At 47.9% G+C, this 23994-nt stretch overlaps 1 protein-coding gene across 3 annotated transcripts in view; it reads left to right on the top strand.

Moving 5' to 3' along the window:
* The window catches only part of CENPJ (centromere protein J), a 363081-nt gene that overhangs the window by 32722 nt on the left and 306365 nt on the right, over positions 1–23994 (top strand). For all 3 annotated transcript variants that reach the window (XM_029602492.1, XM_029602491.1, XM_029602493.1), the window contains one exon: positions 3634–3757. In XM_029602492.1, coding sequence (XP_029458352.1) covers positions 3634–3757 — 124 coding nt within the window. The remainder of the gene's footprint in view (positions 1–3633; positions 3758–23994) is intronic.

Genomic DNA, 23994 nt, shown 5'->3' with positions numbered 1-23994 from the left:
TTTACCCAGATTGTGAAGTTCAGTCCTTGGTGGTGGTTGTCTGAATGCAAATCCTGTTTTCCACATTTCCCCCTGCCGTTGAAACAGAGAGCAATGTTGGAGTTGCATTAACCATGCGAAGGCTTATTGAGTAAGGGTAGTAATCGTCAGGTAGTAGCCTCCACTCCAGTACTCCACCTCCATGGCTCTTCTCTTCATTCCCATCCTCTAGCCTTTATGGATCCACAGTGTTTATCCCATGCCCCTTTGAAATCCTTCACCATTTTAGTCATCACCACTTCCTCTGGAAGGGCATTCCAGGCATCCACCACCCTCTCCATGAAGAAATATTTCTTGACATTGATTCTGAGTCTTCTTCCCTGGAGCTTCAAATCGTGACCCCTTGTTCTACTGATTTTTTTTTTCCCCCCAAAGAAAAGCTTTGTGTTGCGCCTGTAGGTCGCAGACGGCTGCGCCCTCTATTGCTCACTTTTCTTTTACCTGACTCAGTTCATTTTGGAAAGATGGCTGCCTCCGCTTCTCCTCACCGTTCCCTCCGGCGTCCCCGGTCCGGCATGGGCGATTGCATTCACCATCTTTCTCCAGGAGTCACCTAGGGCACGTGCGCGTATGCAGCCCCTTCCTTTACGTGCGTCATGGTGGGAACCTCGGGGGCGACCCACCGAATGACGTCACTACCTAGTTCTGGTATTTAATCTCCGCTCACAATTCCTTTTACGAGTTAGCAAGGAATCTTCCATGTTGATCTCTCCATGTTACCAGACGCACCCGCTCTGTGTACTCTCGCTCCAGGATGACTTAGGTACCTGCTCCTTGGGGGCCTTGCCGTGCTCCTACCTTCCCTTCAGGGTTGCTTACCCATTACCAGGACGCCTACAGCACCTGCTCCTTGGGGGGGGGGGCCCTTGTTCATCCAGGACCTCCGCTCCTTGGAGGTTCCCTTCTACTGCCGCTCCATTTCTGTCTTTGCATTGTCTCATCTCTCTCTCCATAGATCCTCTGCCTATCTCAGACCACTACCGGATCTATTGGCTTCTCCATCTAGTGCTTCAAGAAATCTAGCTCGACACCTGCAAATGATACAAATGTGGACTTAACAGAAATTAACTGGTGGCAACATTAATTGAGTTGCATAATAATCGCATTCAATCACCAAAAGAGATTGCTTGCTAGCAAATGAGAATATTAAAACAATTCAAAAGTGAAACATAAAAAGCAGTTGTCCATATCGAGTTGGCAACAGTTTTCAGGGAGAATTTTGTCAGTACAAAATAAAGCATCCGTGCACCGTGACAAAAAATGCCTCATTTAAATCCAGAAGTCTCTGAGCCTCATGAAGTACATAGAAAAAAAAGGCAAAGGGAGAACATGGTCAGAAGTTCAAATAGTCCTTTCGTGGATTGCAAACTGGCTAAAAGACAGGAAACAGAGAGTAGGATTAAATGGGCAATTTTCTCAGTGGAAGGGAGTGGACAGTGGAGTGCCTCAGGGATCTGTATTGGGACCCTTACTGTTCAATATATTTATAAATGATCTGGAAAGAAATACGACGAGTGAGATAATCAAATTTGCAGGTGACACAAAATTGTTCAGAGTAGTTAAATCACAAGCAGATTGTGATAAATTGCAGGAAGACCTTGTGAGACTGGAAAATTGGGCATCCAAATGGCAGATGAAATTTAATGTGGATAAGTGCAAGGTGATGCATATAGGGAAAAATAACCCATGCTATAATTACACGATGTTGGGTTCCATATTAGGTGCTACAACCCAAGAAAGAGATCTAGGTGTCATAGTGGATAACACATTGAAATCGTCGGTTCAGTGTGCTGCGGCAGTCAAAAAAGCAAACAGAATGTTGGGAATTATTAGAAAAGGAATGATGAATAAAACAGAAAATGTCATAATGCCTCTGTATCGCTCCATGGTGAGACCGCACCTTGGCAGTGGCTGAAAAAACATCTTCCGATATAGACCCAGCACAAGTGTTAGTATGAAAAATAAACATTTAGCCTGGCTGTAGTATCTCTGAATTTACAAAACCTTCTTATTCACTGGCATTGATATTCTTCAAGGAAGTCAAAAAAGTATTGAAAGCACCTTACCGTTGTGTTGAACTTGGAGTTTTGCTGGAAATAGCGTGCATTGAATGACCTTTATTATAGAGCTTGAGGTAAAACGTCACATTTACTTTCTTAGAACCATAACACATGCAGAATAGTTATTGAATAACAATATTTTGTTGCTGTTTATACTCTACCAATTTAAATTTCCGAAAGGCCCTCAGGAGTTTAACTTTGCTGGTCCAGGTGAGGATCCATGAAATCATGGGCCTTCATTCTATTCTCCTTCTTGCACTACGCTTAGATTCTGTGAACTCTTTCAGCAAGGCAGACCCACTTGAGCGGTAAGGCGCAGCATGTTGGGCAGCCATTGCTCAATGAAAGCATACATGTTCTGCTTTTTTACAGAATTTGGGAGACCTATGATCCTTATTGTTTCTGTGATTACAATTTTCCTAATCTTCTACCTTTTTTATTTTCCAGCAATTTATTGGTAGTTTTTTGTTTGGTTTTTATTTAGCTGGCAATTTGTTTACTCCACCCTGTCCTTCTGTGCAGAAATGCTTAGTGTGGTTTTCCAATCTTACTTTAATTTTGTTCATTATTGATTGCAGATTAATGAATTGATCATTCAGTGATGATTGTTACTCTTCAAAATTTGCTGCAGCAATTCTTCCAATACCATTAGTGCACGTTTTTCTTTTCTCTGCTTCTGCTGCCATTTTAGGCTGTTTGCTTGGACTTATCTCGACTTAGTAGACATACCCACACATACTGTGCTCACCAAATTGGTCAAAGATTCTTGAATAGGAAGCAGACTTTGCCAGTGTACAAAGCCAAAGACATTTTGGAATATAATTAGCTTTAGTTTGAAGTTCATGGGTGAAAGTGTGGAAGCTCCAACCCCTCCATCTGACATAACTGGAAGCCCAGGAATATAAATTTTAGCAGATGCACACAAACATATTAGGGCCTGCAGTCGGGGTGGCTTGTAGAGCCTATCTTGCTGGGCTGAAGACTAGTGCCATCTACCAAGGTGTCCAGAGGAGTTAATCTTACCAAGCCAAAGACCCGGGAGCCTTTGCCTGAAATCCCCTCACATTTCAAATGCTGCTGATTGACCCAGCAGGAGGAGGAGAGTAGTGGTGCATGAGAGATGCTATGAACTATATGACAATATGGTGTCTTGTATGGTTCAAAGTGCCAATTGAGTTCCAAGCAATAGAAAAGGAGGACATGGCCCAATGCACTGCTGTTCTCCTTGTTCTGCTAGGCTGGAGAGGGGAGGGTGAGGAAAGCATAAACTGGGGAATGTGAAGAGGGCCTGGGGATATGAGAGGGGTTCTCATTCCCATATGCTGGTACAGAACATCTCTCGCTCTTGTATAACGTTCTGTGACCACTATTTTTGGTCTGACTTGAGTTTTGAGGGATTTTCTCCGTTTATAGGGAATAGTTTATCTTGAACAGTTGGTAATACTAATAAACGAAAGTCCTGCTCCATGCTAGTCACAGAAAGTGCTTTTACAGTGCACATGTAATAACAAATACATTTTTTATATTTGGAAAGCTTAAGGAGAGACAACAGGAAAAACAAGAACAACTGAAGAAAAAACAAATGGAACAAATTCAAAGGCTCATGGAAGAACAGAAGAAACTTCTGGTTTTGGTGTCTGGACAGAAGACATTTCCAGGTAGGCCAAAAAGCTACTAATGACAAGTAAACATGGGTGGTCATAGAAGAGGATATGTTGAAGGAAGGGAACATTTGGATGCGTTTTTGGCTGTAAGGGAAGCCCAAGTCCAATGTAGCGGATATATCGCCATGCACAGCGACCACGTTGCTGGTATGGAAATCCTGGCGTACTAAACTCATAGGTGCTTGCCAATACTTTTACCCTGGCTTTCTGGCAATGTGATGCCTTTCCTGCAGGACAGCAGGGTAAAACATTTAGGAAATGGGAGGAGAAAGATTTAGCTACTTTATGCCAGGTTTGGCAAGGGCAATCAGTCTTAGCGTTTGAGATCGTTCAGGAGCAGTTTCATCTACCACAGGTGGATTATTTTGCTTACCTTCAGCTGAGACATTTCCTCCTTTCCAAACACGTGTGGGATGATCTTTGTAGGGGGAAAATCCTTAATTGAAGGGATGTGCGATAATGCCCACAGGATAAAAGGAGTGATATCGAAGCTATATATGCTGATGAATAAGAATAGTGGTGGCAAAGTCAATTATATGAGGGAATGGGAATGAGACCTTTCCACAGAGTATTCGGAAGAGGAATGGGATCTCTGTTTAAGCAAATTCACAACAGTTCCATCTCGTCCTCTCTATTGGAAAACAGCTATAAGGTCCTGCGCCGGTGGTACATCACCCCTGTCAAGCTTAATAAAATGTATCCCATCATTAGCAATAAATGTTGGAAGAATTATGGATTTGAAAGCGATTATTTGCATATGTGGTGGTCATGTCCAGTGGTACAGGCATTATGGTCCCAGCTAGCTGGTCGAGTCAGTTGCTGGAGACTGCTGTCATATTGTCTCCCACAAACGCGTTATTGCACTTCCCTATTGAATCGGTAACTAAGAAGCAATATCTTTTTCTTAGAGCAGTGTTGCACGGGGTAAGCGGGAAACCCTGGCTTAAGGGGTGGCGGGACCAATGGCACCTACCTTTGATATTGCCCTCATTCGCCTAAAGTGGATATATTATATGGAAAAGTTAACTGCCTTAAAATTAGACACAATGAAAAAGTTTGAAGAAATATGGAGGCCTTATCTTGCTTGACAAGATTCCAGAACACGACGACTTCAACTTAATTGAAATAGTGAAGTGGTAGAGGCTGAGGGAACAATTACCTTTTCTGCTTCGGAGTCACCGCGAGGTGGGACCCCTTCTAGCCCAGCCGGGCATTTGTTTTTCCAGCTGCATCGGCCTGTTCGAACCAGTGCGGGTGAGAGGGAGGTACTCCCGCCCAGTCGGGGCAGAGCATTTCCTTGTTCCTGATGTCATCAGTGGGGACCGGTTAAGGTTTAAAAAATGGCCCCCCTACAGCGCGTAGCCAACGCCTGCGTGCTGCCGAAGCCGCGCGCGGCTTTGTCAGGACAACATTACATCAAGTTAACAGGCTGAGCTGCAAGAGATTGGATCTTTAAAAGTGAGTAATTTAGTAACATATTACTTGAACTTTTGGCCTCCTCTCAGAAGGACTGCTTAGAAAATTGAGAGTGAAGGGAAAAACTGTAGTCGGTGGACACTAAAATAAGTTTTAGATAATGCCTCACACTAAACGGAAAGCAAAAATTAGGGAGATGGTTGTATCCTCTCCCAAATTGGAGCTTTCCCAACAACAGATTCCGGCTTTTTTCACCCCCGACTACTGGCCAGATACCAGAGGAAGTGGCTGCAGGGAAATCTGATATTGAGCAAATATCAGATTCATTAGCCAAAACATCTTTAAGCCCTGGTGCACCAAATATCCCTCCCCCACCATATGTTTTACCTGCAGATTTCCTCAAGATGGACTTATTACCTAAGCTGGGGGAGGGAACCCAAGCAGCAATGGGAAAGGTGGAAGTTAAAGGAGCAGAAGGAGGGGAGCATATTTGGAGAAACCATCAGAAATTACTCTGGATCTGCTTTGGACAGCAATAAAATCTTTAGAGAGGGCTATTATAAATCTCTCGAAATTGACTGTGGACTCTAACCAACGTATTAATTTCATCGAAACCTCTCTGGGGAAAAATTAAAAATGATTTGGTACAGATGGAGACTAGACTATGTAAAGTAGAGAACTGGCAGTAAAAGTTTGCTAGAGCAGAGATTATGTACGATAAGAAACTAGAAGGGATAGAAAATGCTTTGAGATATCTTAATCTTAGAATTATTAACTTTCCTAGGCATGATTTAATATCTGCCTATGATATGTTTAAAGAATATCTCATACAAATATTGAAAATGCCACAACAAACCCTTCCAGTTCTGTCTAAGATTTATTATGTTACATCTAAAACTAAAGTATTAGCTGAGAAGAAAACTAGTGAAGAACAGTTAAATTTGACTGATGTTATTGAAGCTAGTACTGAGACAGTGATAACAAATAGGGCTACCTTACATATTTCTTTTACTTTTGCCTCAGATAGAGAGACAGTATTTCGATTGTATATGAGAAATAGATAATACGGGCATCCAGGACATCTCTCTCTCACATCCACCCTTTTACATTCCTCAATAATCACAAACAATGGGGTTTGGGTTAACAAGGCCGCAGCTTTAATAATAACCTGGAGGCCCGAGCCCCAATAACATTACAAAGTCAACAACAACAAGCTTCCAGCCGTCCGCCACTCATCTAGCAAGACGGCTCCACACCAGCCCCTCGGCTCGCCTTTGCCTCCTCCACCAGATTCAGGCTCCCACCACCTTTCAGCAAGGAGCCCAATCCAGTGGGCCACCGCCGCCATCGAGCAAGTAGCCAGGCCTATCAGAAGACTCCCGCCACCTTCTAGCAAGGAGTCCACCACCAAACCACTCTTCCGTTGTACATCCCTCTTCAATTGTCCCCTGAATCCAACATCACATCGAATATAAACAGTGAACCGCCAGCATTGGCTCGGGCCATCCGCTGCGACAGCCAACTCAATTCAAAACATAACAGACAACAATAAGGGCGGGTGGGAGGGAAAACGGCCTCTGCCTCTTGGAGCAGCCGCGCCACAGTGAAGAACTGTGCCGCGCTGCTCCGAGGCAGACCCTAACGCCTGCCAAGAGCACGGCTCACTGGCCAATCAAGATTGGCCAGCTCAGCCTCAGCTCCTCCCTCTGCCCTTATCTCTACCCTGCCGGTAGCCACCTAACCTCCTCCTGACCCTAACTCCCCCCAGCTGCCTGCCCTCGGATGACCCCTGCCTTCCCGGGCCCTCCACCCTTTCCTATGGTGTCCCTACCCCCTAGGGACCTGCCACCTTCCGCTCGTGCCTGGGCCCGTATTATCCCGGCCTGCCAGTCATGTCGACTGGCTGGCCCTTCATAATACGGGCATCCAGGACATCTCTCTCTCACATCCACCCTTTTACATTCCTCAATAATCACAAACAATGGGGTTTGGGTTAACAAGGCCGCAGCTTTAATAATAACCTGGAGGCCCGAGCCCCAATAACATTACAAAGTCAACAACAACAAGCTTCCAGCCGTCCGCCACTCATCTAGCAAGACGGCTCCACACCAGCCCCTCGGCTCGCCTTTGCCTCCTCCACCAGATTCAGGCTCCCACCACCTTTCAGCAAGGAGCCCAATCCAGTGGGCCACCGCCGCCATCGAGCAAGTAGCCAGGCCTATCAGAAGACTCCCGCCACCTTCTAGCAAGGAGTCCACCACCAAACCACTCTTCCGTTGTACATCCCTCTTCAATTGTCCCCTGAATCCAACATCACATCGAATATAAACAGTGAACCGCCAGCATTGGCTCGGGCCATCCGCCATAGACACGAACATGAAATGTCCGTGACCCCCCAAAGATGCGGCCAAATTACAAAGGGAAGAACTCCTCTAAGACCTCCTGAATTGAATTGAGGAACAGGTCCATCCCGAGGAACGAAAGGTGAACCCCGTCCCTGCCAAACAACCCAGATACCGACCCCCAGGACCATTCATAACGAATGTGCCTGCCACCCATCCGCACCAACCAGGCCCCAATCTGCTGGTTGGCTTTGGATCTGCTGCGACGCCAAATTACCTTATCCGATTCAGAAGGCCTTATCAAGATGTCCGACCAACACACCACAACAGATGGTAACATCATAGAAATCATCATGAGATCCTGCCGGACCATACTGATGAACTGCCTGGCGGGCAACGTACCCCAATCATTGCCCCCCAAGTGAATTACCACCGCCCGAGGCACCCCCAGCCGCTCGCGCGCCTCCCACACGCAAGGGATCAGCTCATCCCAAACCATGCCCCGTCGTCCCAACCAATGCACCCGAGCCCCTCTCTTGTGTGAGTCCAAGTGCGGCCCGTAAGGTCGACCGCAAGCATGTCTGTGGGCCCAGTGGGTATATGAGTGTCCCACAATCCACGCTGCCTTCCCCGTTGCGCCTGCACCTGGAAAGAAACAAGAGTTAATACGGTTCTCTACCGCCCCGAGCCGGGGCGAACATACCCCTGAAAGGCATTAGATCGCCACCGCCCTATACGCTGAATCACGGCCCCAGGTAAACCCGCCTCCGCTGCCGCGGTCGCCGCGCCAATCCGGAAGGAATGAGTCCCGAAACGGCCGACTACCAAACCCACCGACGACAAAGCCTCCCGAAGGACCCTTTCGAATTGAAACCGCGTCAACGGGCGAAGATCAGCGTGAATCAAGAACGGACCCCACCGTGGGGCCCGAACCCGACAATACTGCGCAGCATTGAACACCGGGCACGTACACAAACCGGGCACTGCCCGCAGCTCCACCGACATCCCCTTGCCAGCCTGATCGGTTTTGGACCTAGGGATGAAGATCCGCACCGACCGTGTAGTGACCCGCACGTGTCGCGCCAGTAAACCCGGACTGTCCTGGCTGGCCGCCGACCGCGCCACCAGTTCACTAATCCGAAAGGCCCCAAAAAAGGCAAACACGAAGGCCAACCGAAATAACTGCGTCTCGTACGACGAGAAACAGATACCCGGTAAAGCCTCCCACAACCGTAACAAGATATCGTGAGTGATCGGTAGACGCCCGTCCACGCGACGCCCCACCTCCCTAGTCCACCCGACCAGGACACGACGCACAATAAACCTGCCCGCCGGGAACCCCCACCCGTGGGCCCTCATGAAAAAGGAGAACCCCGCTAACTGCTTGCCCACAGCCGCTTTCGTATAACCAGCCGCCCTAGCCAGCTCCAGGAAACGAAGCAACGACACATCCGACACAGGCCCTCCCCGCCATCCCGCCGCCGATAGAGATGCAGCTACTTTCCGAGCGCCCGCCACGTAACTTGACCATGTGGATGGGGCTAATGAAGCCCGCAGCAGGTTCCAGGCCTGGGGAAACCGAACCTCCAGAGGGAAGATGGCACTGCAACTCCGCAGGGATCCGCCTCGGGGGCCAATACTCGAAACAACTCTCTCTTGAAACGAGAAAGAGAATCGGCCACACCGTTAGCAACCCCCGGCACATGACGAACCCAAATAGTCACGTTTAAAGTCATGCAGCACAAGATCAATTCCCGTAACAACTCCGACACCCTCGTGCACTTGGCAGCCCTCCGATTAATGACCTCAACCACGCCCATGTTGTCGCACCAGAAGACGACCCGTCTGCCCCGAAGTCGCGAACCCCAAATATGCAGGGCCACCACTATCGGAAACAGCTCGAGGAAGGTAATATTCTTCGTGACTCCCGTGGCTATCCACCCCTCCGGCCACTCCGCCGCGCACCAAGAACCTTGAAAGTACGCCCCAAAGCCGAAAGCCCCCGCCGCGTCAGTAAACAAATCGAGGTCATGATTAGAGAGCGGACTATCCTGCCAGAGCATAGTACCATTGAAGCCCACCAAGAACCGATCCCATATCCTCAAATCCTCCCACATCAAAGCAGTAACTCGAACCCGATGATAGTGCCGCGCCACCCCCGCCATCGCCCTGGTCAAGCGTCGCAGAAAAGCCCTACCCATAGGAATCACACGACATGCGAAATTCAAACTTCCCACCAGGGACTGCAACTCGACGAGCGTAAGCTTAGGCCGCTCCAGGGCCCGGCTAACCAACTCCCGCAGCCGAACCACCTTCTCACTAGGTAAACGCGAGACCATCGCAATCGAGTCCACCTCAATCCCCAGAAACACCAGCTTAGTACACGGACCCTCCGTCTTGCCAGCAGCCAACGGAATGCCAAAATCACGAGCAACCTCCTGAAAACAGCGCAACAAAGACAAACAGTCCGCCGACCCCGCGACTCCCACGAACAGGAAGTCATCCAGATAATGAACCACATTCACTGACCCCGACCGACGGACCACCACCCAGTGCAAGAAGGTGCTAAACGCCTCGAAGTACGCACAGGCGATCGAACATCCCATGGGCAGACACCTGTCAAAATAAAAGGAATTTCGAAAACGAAATCCCAGCAGGTGGAAATCCTGCGGGTGAACCGGCAACAGCCGGAAAGCTGATTCGATATCGGTTTTGGCTAACAGTGCACCCGGACCACAACGGAAAATCACCCGCACCGCCGAATCAAAGGAAGCATACCGTACCGCACAAAGTGCCTTAGGTATACAGTCATTCATGGAATCACCCGCCGGGAAAGACAAATTGTGAATCAGGCGATACTTTCCAGACTCCCTCTTCGGGATTACCGCCAACGGGGACAACACCAACCGTTGGAACGGCGACTCCAAGAATGGACCAGCAATCCTCCCCAAAGCGAGCTCACCGCGCAGCTTTTCCTCCACTATCCCGACTAACCGGTTGATCGACGGACAATTCTCCCCACCCCCCCCCCGGGACCCGCTCCCCACACGGAATCCGAAAACCCTCCGTAAAACCCCTCACCAACAAGTTAGCTCCCTCCCTCCTCGGGTAGGCCCGCAACCACGGACGCATAGGACCAAGCAGGACGGGAGTGGCTGCCATGCCAAAACCCTCACTTCCCCCCACCCTTGGCGCCGGAAACGAAGGCGGATCCGAGATGCGGGATGGGCTGCTCCACAAGTGGCACACGCATGGCGGAACTTGCAGTCCGTAAAAGAGCACGTGGAACGGTTAAACCGCCAACAGACATCGGAGCCCCCTGCCCCCGCCTTGCCCGCCCCAAAAGCGGGAAACCCTTGGCGAAAGGGCCGCGTAAAGCCCACGCCAGCAGTCCCACCGGTTCCCGAACCGCTCCCGACCGCTTTAGAAGCCATCTGAGTTAACCACAAACCCACATCCTGCGTGCCCCAGGTCACAAACCGATTTTCCTCCATGCGATCCCTAAAGCGCTCATCGTAATTGAGCCACGACCACCCCTCGTAGGTCTTGCTCGCAGCCAAGATCGCATCAGCATAGGACAACAGCGGACCATACTGAGTCGGGTCACGATGCCCAATCACACTGGCCAGGCGCAGAAACGACCGGATCCAATTGTGACTATTCCGCGCCACCTTCGGCTGAACTCCTGGAAAGCGATCGCTCTTCCCTCGCTTCTTCTTGTGCCTCCGCTTCCCGCGACGCCCCTCCAATAATTGAAAAATATCGATAAATTTGCGGCGCCAAATCTTCCGTCTGAGTGCCCTAGGAACCTCTTCCCATAGTTCCGAAAAAGTAACAAGCGCCGGAGTACCACAAGAAGCCTCCCCGAGTTTGGAACCAGGCAACACCCCAGTCGCCGAATCAGAAGAGGTGGACGAGGAGGAAGACGAGGAAGAGGAAGTCGAATCGGAAGAACTGTCCCGCTCCCTCCGCCTTTTGGACCTGGAGGGTTTTCGAGTCGCCCTGCGGGCCTTACCTGCTGCCAAACCCGCGCCCCCCCCGAACCTCCATCCCGCTCCTAACCCCTTTGTCCAAGTCCCCCCGCGACCTCCCAGGCTGCACCCCAGAATCCGCCGCCACCTCCCCAACCCCGTCCCCAGGGAAAAGAAGGAACTCACCTTGGGGAAAATCACTGACAGCCGCCACGCCTGGAACAACGGATCGCTCCGCCATTGTCCGCTGCTCCGCGACTACAGCCTCATTCCTCCAGGCCTCACACCTCGACGGACCGGGCCCATCCCCACCGTCCTCAGCCGAGCCCATCTGCGAAGAACCAAAAGCAGGCACAGGGGAAGGAGCCACCTGCGGACCGACAGACCGCCTCCCCCCTCCCTCAAGAGGACCACCATCCACGCTCAACCCCCTTTTGGGACCGCGCACCACGCGTCCAGTCCCCCCCCGCCCCGGTGTCCCCCTACGGAGGCTCCCAGCCGTGTCACCCCCACCCGCACAAAGTGGCCGAGAAGGCAACACCCTCTCGGGACCCGCCAGCAACGGCGCTGCCTGCCCTTCCCCTGGGACCTCCACGGCACCCCTGTCAGGCAGCAACCGGCAGCCCGGCGGTAGGAGCCCGCGGGCCACAGCATGCCTCTCCCGCCGCCATCCCGAAGGGGAGCGCCGGGGCACCTCCGCCCACTCCCACCAAGGCTCCCCGTCGCCAGTCCCCTGCCACTCTCCAGCTGCCCAATCCATATCCACCCCATGCCAACCCGGCAAAACCCCAGCACCACGCGACCCATCCAGAAGGACCCCCCCGCGGGCCCGATCCGAGCCCCCGGGTGCCACAGGGCCAGGCCCTGCCCCCATCGCAGGCCCGGTCGCGCCAGATCCGGCACTCACGGCACCCGCGCCAGCCCCTAATCCGGCCGACCCCGCCCCCGACAGGCCGCACAGCCCCGATCCGCCACGAACCCCCGAAGGCGCGCCAAGCCGGCTAGCTCCCCTGCCTCTGCCGCCCCCTCGGGAACGCGAACGCGAGCGGGACGCCCGCGAAGCTAGTCTCCTGCCCGGCCCCCCCTCCAACGCATACGGCCACAACCCTACCGTCCCTGCACGGCCACCGTCCTCCTCGCCGGCCACGCCTCCCGAGCACACCGCGGCCCGCCCCACTCCGCCGGCACCTCCCGTCGCCACGCCACTCACCCGCTCGACTGCCGGCAAAACAGGCTCCAGGCCCGGCGAGATGCCGCCCTCCTCCGAATCGCACGGGACGCAAGCTGCCTCCTCTGAAGCCATCACCCGACCGCAGCCGCCGCTCGCCGCGATCGCCGACCGTCCGCCCCTCGCACACGCTCCCGACCGAGCCGAACGCCGCCGCCGACCAGGTACCACGCCGTCCGCCGCGCCCTTTTTCTACGCCTAGCTTCGCTGAGGAAACTACCCGTAGAAAAAACGGCCTCTGCCTCTTGGAGCAGCCGCGCCACAGTGAAGAACTGTGCCGCGCTGCTCCGAGGCAGACCCTAACGCCTGCCAAGAGCACGGCTCACTGGCCAATCAAGATTGGCCAGCTCAGCCTCAGCTCCTCCCTCTGCCCTTATCTCTACCCTGCCGGTAGCCACCTAACCTCCTCCTGACCCTAACTCCCCCCCAGCTGCCTGCCCCTCGGATGACCCCTGCCTTCCCGGGCCCTCCACCCTTTCCTATGGTGTCCCTACCCCCTAGGGACCTGCCACCTTCCGCTCGTGCCTGGGCCCGTATTATCCCGGCCTGCCAGTCATGTCGACTGGCTGGCCCTTCATTATTGCTGTTCCATGATGAAAAAAATCTGGATTTATCCAGATTTTTCTAGAGTAACCCAAGAGAGGAGAAGGAAGTTTATTAACTTGAGAACAGAGATAGAAGCTATGGGGGGAAAATGAACTTAAAATTTCCATGTAAATGTGAAATTATCCATCAAAACCAAAAATGTCGCTTTGAAGTTTCGCAGTTGCGTGTTTTCCTTGACTCCTACACCCAATAATTAGCTGTGATGGTATTGTTACAGGAACCAGGGATATCCTGCTATCCTATTTCCTTTTGAATCGCTCTTTTTAATTTCAGCTACCCTTCTGAAATATTACTTCTTTTGATAATCAGATCAAATGATGTATAGCTTAAGATTAATTTAGGTAGAAAAGTTACAATGTATCTGAATTGTGTAATAAGTGATTGTATTTGTTTGTGAAAATGCATAAATAAAAAAAAAAAAAGAAATAGTGATGTGGTTGGAGTTATATAGATGAGACATCATTGTTATTTATTTTTCTGAGGGGGCATAAACATCACCATGATTGCAGTTATCTAGTTATTCCTGTGGCGGGGGGGGGGGGGGGGAAGAGGGGGTAGGTGGTGGTGGTGGGGGGTTAAATTGTTGTTTGGGAAAATTATCAGTGATTGCGGAGGATAAGCGGATAGTACACTGTACGATTGGATTGTGGAGTTTTCCACGGGTATTTGAGATTGTATGCCTATCCTGTGACTTTTGATGTTAAGTGATTTATATATGGTGTATATGCATATTGGATGATATCACTTGTCTATTTTCTATTGTTCAACTGTATTATGTGTGGTTTGAATAAAACTGTTATTTACAAAAAAAAAAGCTATTAAATTTTAAAAGTAGCTCAATTTGTATTCTAATTTGTTGAATTAATATACTTTTCTCATTGACCTAAGACTATATTATTAAATGCAAGTTTAATGATTTTTATTTCAAAATATTGCACACCACATAAAAGACTGACATGTAATATGTCTGTGTATCATATTTGAATTCCCAGAGGGAAGTATTTAGAATTCCAAGGTTTATTCAGATTGTTAATCGCACTGTGATCAAGATTCACCTCTGACAGTTGAACAGAGGAAGAATTCCATTAAATATGCAGTCACTGCTTCTGAGATTTTGTGGATTAACCTGTCAGAATGCAAAATGGCCCACTGGTGAACCCTAGTAGATGATGTTAGTAGTGCCAATTGAGCAGTCAGGCATACTCTGGTGAACCAATCTGAGCCATGGTGAGTCTCATCTTGGTTGAGAGCAGGATTTGCAGTATCTGAGGTGGTGTTTATTGTGGTGGAGTTTGGAGTCTGCCTTGAAGAAGGCAGGATTTTCTCTAACACCCCCTCCTGGGAAGGATCAAAAGCATCTGGATTCTTCTGGGAAAAAATTATTCCAGAGCTTGATGCTTAATGCCTGCATAGCTTACCATCTGCTTTATCTGGAGCAGTGCTTGCCCAAATGTATTAACAGGATGAGACTTGTCCTAATGAGGAACACAAAGCCTGTCAAACATTTCTGGATGCAGAATAATGTGAGTGATGTCTTATTCGTTCTGTCTATGAATTATTTATTTATTTATTTAATTTATTTATTTATATTTTAAAACTTTTCTATACCGTCGCTAAGTTATATACCATCGCAACGGTTTACGAATAGGCACATAGACTAAGGTAAGTAAATGTAGGATATCTTACATTCTAACAGGTGCCAATAAAGTTCGGTTACAATTTCATAAATAAAATCATTATTTGAGTAATGTTGGTCAAGTCCAGGTATATTATTGAGTTACTATCGCTTTGAAATATTACTTCTTAAAAGTAGGATTGATTAAATTCATTCTCATCTGCATTACCTTGTACTTTCCTTCTCTACCCTCCACACTCTTTAGTGAAGGCTTTTTTAAAGAGCCATGTTTTTAGATTTTTCTTAAAAGTTTTGAGATTATTCTGTAATCTGAGTTCGGGTGGCATCGTGTTCCATAGTATGGGCCCAGCCAATGATAAAGCCCTTTCTCTCACTTGGGTTAATTTTGCTGACTTTACTGAAGGGATTGTTAGTAGTGCTTTGTTTGCTGAGTGGAGGTTTCTTTGTGGAACGTGTACTCGTAAGGCTGTGTTTAGCCAGTCTGCTTCTTTATCATATATTAGTTTGTGTATGGTGCATAAGGCTTTGTATTTTATCCTGTATTCGATGGGTAACCAATTATTTGATATGACAGTGCGCGGATTGGCTGCTGCTGTTGGAGCATGAAGGATGGTGTGATTGTAGGCTAGCGGCTTGCCGAGAAATCGTCCTTGAGAAGTTAGTGGACATCCGATACATCAGAAATGACCTTTTTAGAGATATGGTCAAGGAAACTCGTTCAAATTAAGGAGCAGCAGGCAATACTGCAATCGCTATAGTCTTTTTGCCAACCAGCCTTCTATCAAACCAATCTGTTTAGAGTTTCAGGTGATTCTTTACGTCTTGCGAGCATTTATCCATCTATTACAAGAAAAAAGAATTCAAATTAAGACCAACAATCATGTGGCAATGTTCTATGTGAGCAGGCTTCTAGATACTTTAAGAAGCCCAACAAATTTTTGCAAAGGCTGTCAACCACAGATCCTGTCTTCAGGTGACATCCCTTCCAGGAATATCCAGTATACTGGTGGATCACTTTAGGCGGATCCCATGAATGGTTATTGGACCAGAAAGTTGTGGATGAGCTGTTCTTCCTTTGGGGTTAGGTGGCAATAGACCTATTTGCTTTGGAAACTAATAGGAAAACAAAGATTTTGTTCTAAGAAAGTTCAGATTAGCTCAAGATGTGTTTCTAATGCCAATCTACTCTATCCATTTCCACTGTTATTGATAGCCAGGGCAATTTAGAAAGTAATACAGGATTAAACTAACATGATTCCCATTGCTGCAGCTTGGCCCGGGCAGATTTGATATGCCTGCCTTGTCCAACTTTGAGCATTATCTGATCCCTCTAGGAAGCTTGTTGACACTCTTTACCCAGGAGGGAGGTTAGCTATGCCATCCCAATCTACATCATGTCAACCTGACAGCTTGGAGATTGATCGCTCATTAATTTCCTCTTGGGCACCCCCTAAAGAGGTGAGATGTCCTGATTTTGGCTAGAAAAGCCATCCACTGGACGTCATATGCCTTTAAATGGAAAAGATTTCTCACTTGGTGCCATTTAGTATTCATGGACCCAACTGCCTGCCACTCCAAGGAACTTCTAAGATATTTGTTCTCTCTTTCATCATCAGGACTCTGTACTACTTCAGTAAGGGTGGATTTGAGCGCCATTGCAGTGTATCCACCCTCATGTCACCTGAAGTTTCTAACAAAAGTGGTCTCTGCCTTTCACATTAATCAGACTATTCTCCTGCCCCACTTTTTCCAAGGCGGATGTGCACAAGGGCAAAAAGGCCCTTCATTCATTGGATTATAAAAGGTCATAGCTTAAAACTTGCAAAGAACTCAACTGCATCAATGACATCTCAATTGTTTTTTGCCTTTGATTTCAACAGACTGGGAACAGTAGTCGCCAAATTAACGATTTCCTATTGTTTGACAGCCTGTATTATATACTGTTATGCGCTGACTGGTCTTCAAATTATGGACCCTGTCAAGGCTTATCAAGTTGGAGCCATGACTGCCTCAGTTACTCATCTGAGAGCTGTTTTTATCGAAAACATCTGCAAAACTGCAGTGTGATCATCTATGCATATCTTCATATCCCATTACTGTCTAGACCAGCGCTTCTCAACCGGTGTGTCGCGACACACCAATGTGTCGCCAAGCACCAGCTGGTGTGTCGTGGCTCCTGGTGTCCCACAGCCCTAGTTATACTTCCCTTTACCTTTTTCTTGCCCCCGCGGGCCAATGGGAAACCTCTTCCCTTCTTCCTGCCCCCGCAGGTGAATCAGAAGCCTCCTCCCTTCTTCCTGCCAGTGGGAGGAGGAAGCCTCTGATTGGCCAGTGGGGCAGGAAGAAGGGGAGCATATCAGCCCGGGGGTGGGGTGGTTTGAGGGGGTCTAGGAGGAGTGGTGGTGAAGAAGCCTGACCCTGTGGCTGCCACAGGCTGCCCCAAAGCGGCAGTGAGTCGCAAGCACGAAGAGGCTGGTTGCTCCGGGGATTCTTCTCCCCCCCCGCCCCCCCGATGCAACAATGAGCGTGGCAGAACCGCGTTTAAGGTAAAAGTGGCACTCAGCCATGCTGATTACAGATGGGGCAATTGGAGCTCCCAGCGGCCGTAAAAGCAGGCTGTTGGGGGGGGGGGGGGGCCGCGAGAGCCTAGGAATATCCCGACAGCCAGAAGAGAGGCTTGAGTGCTGTGGCATATTTTTCTAAAATAAAAATGTTTGCTGCTTCACTGCAGCTGAGAAGGCAGCGGCAGCCCTGGGAAATCTGCCACTGCGAAATTAAAGGGGAACACAGCATTGGGGCTCTAAGCAAAGTGTGTGAGAGACTGGGCAGGGAGGTGACTGGGGGTGTGTATGAGAGACAGAAACTGGGCAGGGAGGTGACTGGGGGTGTGTGTGTGAGAGACAGAGACTGGGCAGGGAGGTGACTGGGGGGGTGTGTGTGAGACAGAGACTGGTCATAGGGTTTAATTGGGGTGTGAGTAACTTGTGGGCCCTAAAGAAGAGGACCGTAAGGACAGAGCTTCAGCTGCTGCTGCTGCTCCTGGTATGTGCTTCCAAGGGAAAGGTGGAGATGGTAAGTAAAGGTGGCATTTTAAGTTTTATTTTTCTTGATTGACTGCCATTTTAATTATTGAGTATTATGTGATGTGTCTGCTGTTTTGAAATATTTTATTGCTATTTGGACAATTTTTAATAATTTTTATGAGTTTTAATTGTTTGACGTTATTCTGTTCATCAGCTGTTTTCAAACATTTATTAATATAGTTTTACCGTTATTTCTGTGTGGGGATCTATAGCAGCTTGGCTTGTTCTGTTTTCCTAATAGGAGGTGTATTAGTGTTTAGGACCTGATTTAATATTTGTATTGTTGCCTTTTCATGGATAGGGTTGTTATGTGTTCCATAATGCAGGTGTAACTTTGTGCAGATTAGTTTTTGTGCATTATTGTAGATCCTGGGACTGTGTTAGGTGCTATATTTCTCTTTCCATTTCTCCAGGTTTGCACTGCATGCAGAGTGACTTTTTTGGTTTTCCATTCCAGTTTCTGTCTCCATATTTATAATTTGTGGTTTTTCTGTACTTGGTGAAGGTCAGTTCTGGGTGTGTGACCGAGGTGAGGTATTTTACTAGCATGGAGGCAATTGTATCAGTCTTTTTTGTTGTGTTTTCTCAATAGGATATGCATTAGTGGTAAATTATTGCCTTTTCATAAGGAAGGCTATTGTGCCTGGTAGTAAAGGGAGTTTGTTTTGCTTTTACTGAGATGTCATCAAAACCAGAATATCTTTTTTTTTTTTTTTTTTTTTGCATGGTGAGTTCTATGGGTAATGTCCTAGTTCTGCTCTGCATCCATTGTTAGGGGTCAAGGGGGTTCCTGTGGATGCAGAGTGTATGTTTATATATAGCCTCATGATGGTCACATGTTCAATGTGTCATAGACGTGAGAACCATCTGTCAGGTGTGTCCCGGCCGAAAAAAGGTTGAGAACCACTGGTCTAGGCAATCTTTCAAGAAATAACAGTAACCTTAGACGAGCAGTTTTGCGCAGTCTGTTGTCCAGTAGCCCACTCTCCATTGGGGGCAGTGGGGGGAACAGGTTTGTTTTGTTCAGTAAATGCTCTGCAGTGCAACTCTCAGCGTGGGACTCCCCAAGTGTTTTGCTAACCTGTTTGACGAGAAAGTGAGTTTGCTTACTGTAACAGACAGCAGGATGAATTGGCCACATGTAATACCAACTTGCCTCCCTGGCAAGTTGACTAGCTCCCTACAGTTTAGTTCTACAATCGACTGAGGGGCTTATGAGGCACTAGTTTCCATGGGAACTCGCACACATGCTTAGCAGAGCAAAAGCTGTTTTGAATTCAGAGAGAGCAGTGTGTTTGGCACCATCAGTTGCCATCACCCCACATGTTATGGCTAATTAATTTTGCTGTTTATGGAGAGCCCCGATTATGCTGACATCTGAGGGAGAGTGAGATGATTTTGGAGGGTGAGAGAAAGGAAGTGCATGAGGGGAGTGTGGTGGGGGAATTGTGGAGGGGGGAATGAAAGAATGAGAAGATTGGGGAAGGGAAAGAGGAAATAGAGGGGTATGTGAAACTGGAGAGGCGGAGAGATGATGTGGGGTTGTGATAGAGATTGTAGGGCTTATGGGAAAAGGCTGTGGAGCTGTATTGTGACAAGACTGGGGTGATGAGTATGTGGGGACTGGAGAATCTGGGTTTGTGCAAAAGAGCTGGGGAAAAGTGGATGGGGTGTATATGTTAGCAGGTAGGATGAGGGACAATAAAAACTGGGGATGGGGAGAGAAAAGGAGAGAATACAGGGTGGAAAGGATAATAGAAGGGAAGGAATGTGAGGGATGGAGCTAGGTGAAGGAAACTTCACTCTGGGTCTCCTCCCCTCCTGTTTTCATCCCTCTATCCCTGGCCTATATTTCTTCCTTTTATCTTCATCCCCAGTCCTCTCTCCTCCCTCCTTTTCCACTCATCCTCAATACTTCCTTTCTTCCATCTACCCTCTTATTCCCTTTCCTTATCCTCTCTAATTCCCTCGCTCTGCCTATATCCTTCTCCAATTCTTCTGCTGAAATCCCTTCTTTATTTCTCTCTTCTGAGATTTCTCTCCCATTTCTCAGATCCCTTGTCATCTAAGAAAGGAATTAGAAATCTTAAAGGAACACAAATGTCAGAAAGTGACTATATTTTTCTATAGTTCAATTAATTCTTTTTAGATTTTAATATGCAGATTTGCCAAATAATTGCCACATAGTTCAACTTTTTTGAAAATTCTGTGGCAAATCTGCTGTAGGAAACCAGGGGCATTGTCCATTGCTGCTCTTTGACAAGGGTTTTATATTAGCATTTCACAGGAAAACTCTTCTTGGGCTCACAATTTCGTTTTCCCATTGACAGAAGGTAAAACTACTAATACCATAGATCCCCATCAAACTCCTCAAATAACTTCTCTCATGCCCTGAATCCTTCCCCTTGCTTCTTGTTATAAAATATTATAATTTTAATCTGTCTCACTGAAGAATACAGTATATAAATGTAGAATTCTTTCAGGCTCCTGTCTCCTTAAGTGGCTTCTCTTCTTTAGGGCAGGCAGTGAAGGAAGACAGGACTTGACTTTCTTTGCCTTCCTCAGATAGGTGGAATGTTGGGCTGCTTCTCACAGGGCTGGAGCCAAGGCAGTATTGGCTGGCGGACTCTGGGGCCCCCCTTGGGTTGACTATGCCCTCCAGGTTATGAACCATTTATGTATGCTCTAGATCAGTGGTTTTCAACCTTTCTAATGCCGTGACCCCGTAATACAGTTCCTCATGTTGTGGTGACCCCTCGCCCCGCCCTCGCCCTGCGAGGGCGGGGCGAGGGCGGGGCTTTGGTCATATGGGGGCGGGGTTATGGATGGGGTTGGATTTTAGTGCATACTTATTTATTATTACATTTATAAACAGAACCACCATTCCTCATAAAACAATAAAATTAAGAAACATAAAGCATCAGTTATAATAGTAAAACCATACTAATAAAAGAATATTTTAAAATTACTGATAAATAGAATTTCTGTTAATTAAAATCATATACATTTTTATAATTTCCCAAACACCAATAAAATATTTCAAAACAGCACATATATCAAATAACACACAATAATTAAAACTAATAAGGATTTTAAAAAGCCCCTGCTGTCCATACATGGGAGCTCTTGATTTCCAGTCACCCTGATATTGTCGAGGATTAGGAGGTTATCCTCTCTCTCTCACACATACTCTCACATGTCCATTCTCTCTCACACATACACTGTCACATACATACACATTCATGCTCTTATACCCACCATAACCTCTCGCTCTCACAGACACTGATACACTCTCAGGGTGTAAGACACTCTCTCTCTCTCCCCCCCCCCCCCCCCCCCACTCACACACACTCTTACTCCCCTGGATTTTCTCATACACACTCATGCTCTCACTCTTACTGGCTCCCTCACAACCTCAGAGCCTCTCAGATAAAACTCTATGCAGCAGAAATAATGCTGAATGTTGAGAATTGTGTTATGCAGACTAATCTGGAAAATGCACTAATTTCTACATGAGTCATAATGAATCAGTCCTCAGCTGCAGGCTTCAATTGATTATCCTGGCTCCCTTTAATTTAATGTTTGCCAAATACAGTTCATGTGTAACAGCAATCCTAATTCTCCACCAGATCAAGCTGATTTCACATCCCACTTCATACTTAGTCACCTCCAACTGAATCAAACAATTAATCTAATTACTGCCACTGCTGCCAGGTGGCTATTGGGGAGGCGCTGATTGCTGCTATTGGCACTGAAGCCCATTCTGCTGCCTCCTCTGTGCAGGCCCCGTGGGTTTCCACTTCCTCCATGTTGATCTCGTACATTGTGAGATCCGCCATAGAGAAAGTGCTACTCTTGCACATTCCCAAAGATTACATGTACCAATCAGTAAAAAGTAATTTATTTTTTTTTTACATCTGCTTCCCTTTATTTTTTTGCCATTTCCTTTTATATTGCCTTTTTTTCTGTTTCTTTTCTCTCCACCTGTCTTCTTCCCTCAAACACACAGTCAGGTTCTCATTCTCACCTGCATTTCTCTCTCAAACACACATACACACACAGGATCTCACTGTCACATGCTCTTTCTGTCATGCAATCATTCATACACACAGTCTCTCACTGGCACAGGCTGTCTGAGTCTCACACACAGGCTCTCTCACACCACCACATGCTGCCTTGCTTAAGCACAGGCTCTCACTGTCACATGCTGTCTCTTTCACACACACAGAGGCTCTCACATGCTGTCTCTGCAAACACACATAGTCTCTCAATTCACTCTCACACACAATCTCTCAACTCATCTCATACTCACACACACCTCTCTCTCACCTCTGGGCCTCTTCTTTACGGGTTGCCACAGGATGGGCTCTGCAGCGGTCCTAGTCTTCCCGGCCCCGCTGTTCCTCTTCTGCACGCGGCTGACGCACCTCCTCCTTCCTGCCCGTGCGGCTCCGGCAACATTTGTCTTCCGGGGCAGGGCGGGCAGGAAGTAAGTAGGAGGAGCACCGCGACGCGCTCCCTTTTGGGGTTGGAGGAGGCAGGTTTCCAGCTTCGCCCCGCCTCCCCGCAGCAGCTGCGGTGCCGCGGACCGGCAAAAAACCCCAACGGCCCGGTACTGGTCTGCGGACCGGGCCGTTGGGGTCGGTCCGCAGATCAGTTTTGGTCGAACGACCTGTGTTTTGGTCGAACGACCAAAACACAGGTCGTTCGACCAAAACACAGGCGACCCCTGTGTTTTGGTCGTTCGACCCCCGCCGGGGTCGCGACCCACAGGTTGAGAACCGCTGCTCTGGATGAATGGTATTTCCTAATATAGTTGTCCTGGTTGTATTGTAAATGTTAGTGCACCTTTCTGATTTCATCAATCACTACAGAAGTAAAGGTCAACAGCCAAGTTGTAGGTGATACCTTTTTCAGTGAGCTTTAGAGTACAATATTCCTTTCATCAGATCAGTGCAGAAGAGGTCCAGCTGATGTCCAAGGGGACTAATGCAGTAATTGTGCTACTTTTAATCAACCACTATGAGGTCAATATAATAAGCTGCACTAAACCTTCTGCGGGCATTTGCACGTGTAATTGTGCATGGTTTTCTGTGCTAATCTTATGTGTATGTAATAATGTGTTCAGCGTGGAAAAATGCACACACAAACCCACTCAAAAACTCACGGCAGGTTTTGCATGAATGCCTGCAGATAGCATGTAAAGAAGGTAATTATCTATTAATGGACAATGCAGAGAGCCACACTAGCAGGAAGATCGGTTAGTAAGGGACTTTTTAAGCGGGTTTTTTAGTGCCTGGGTCAGGGCAGGAGTTAGGAGTTTTAATTTAAGTCATGCCAACTGTAACTAAATTCTGCTGCATAACGGCTAGGAAATGCTGCTCCAGCCAATCTTCTAAACTAATTACTGGGAGAAATGACTGGCTACACATCTCTCTCAGAGCTAAGTGTGAGTTCCACATATCTGTGCCTTCAGGGCTGGTCCTAGCATTTTTGCTGCCCTGTGTGAACAATTACTGTTCTGTGTGCCCCCACCCCTCCAGTTCATTCATTCTTTGTCCCAGGCCCACAAAAAAAAGAAAAAGCCCAGCTCCCTTCAGAGATAAATTTAAAAACTGACACCCCTCCCCCCTGAACTAGTGCAAGGGTATTAGGCACCCTAGGTGAACCTTATAGCCTTGCACAATGCCCCCTGCCCCATTCCACACACACAGTTAAGAGTTATGCATTTATATTTTACATGAAAATATCAAAGTACAGTTCTGAGGTTAAAATATCACTTACATTATATTTACAAGCACTGCTGTGATGCCAACCAGAAATCTCTGCAAAAAAGATATTTGGAACCCATATGATATTAGGCCTGCTGTGATATATGATGGGGTGGGCTTGACCCTCTGAGAGTCTGCATACACTAATACACTTCCTATTAGGAAAATGCCTCACCTC

Source organism: Rhinatrema bivittatum, chromosome 5 (assembly GCF_901001135.1).
Source record: "Rhinatrema bivittatum chromosome 5, aRhiBiv1.1, whole genome shotgun sequence".
Taxonomy (NCBI): domain Eukaryota; kingdom Metazoa; phylum Chordata; class Amphibia; order Gymnophiona; family Rhinatrematidae; genus Rhinatrema; species Rhinatrema bivittatum.
Note: the sequence above shows the minus strand (reverse complement) of the source record. Positions and strands in the feature narration are given on the sequence as shown.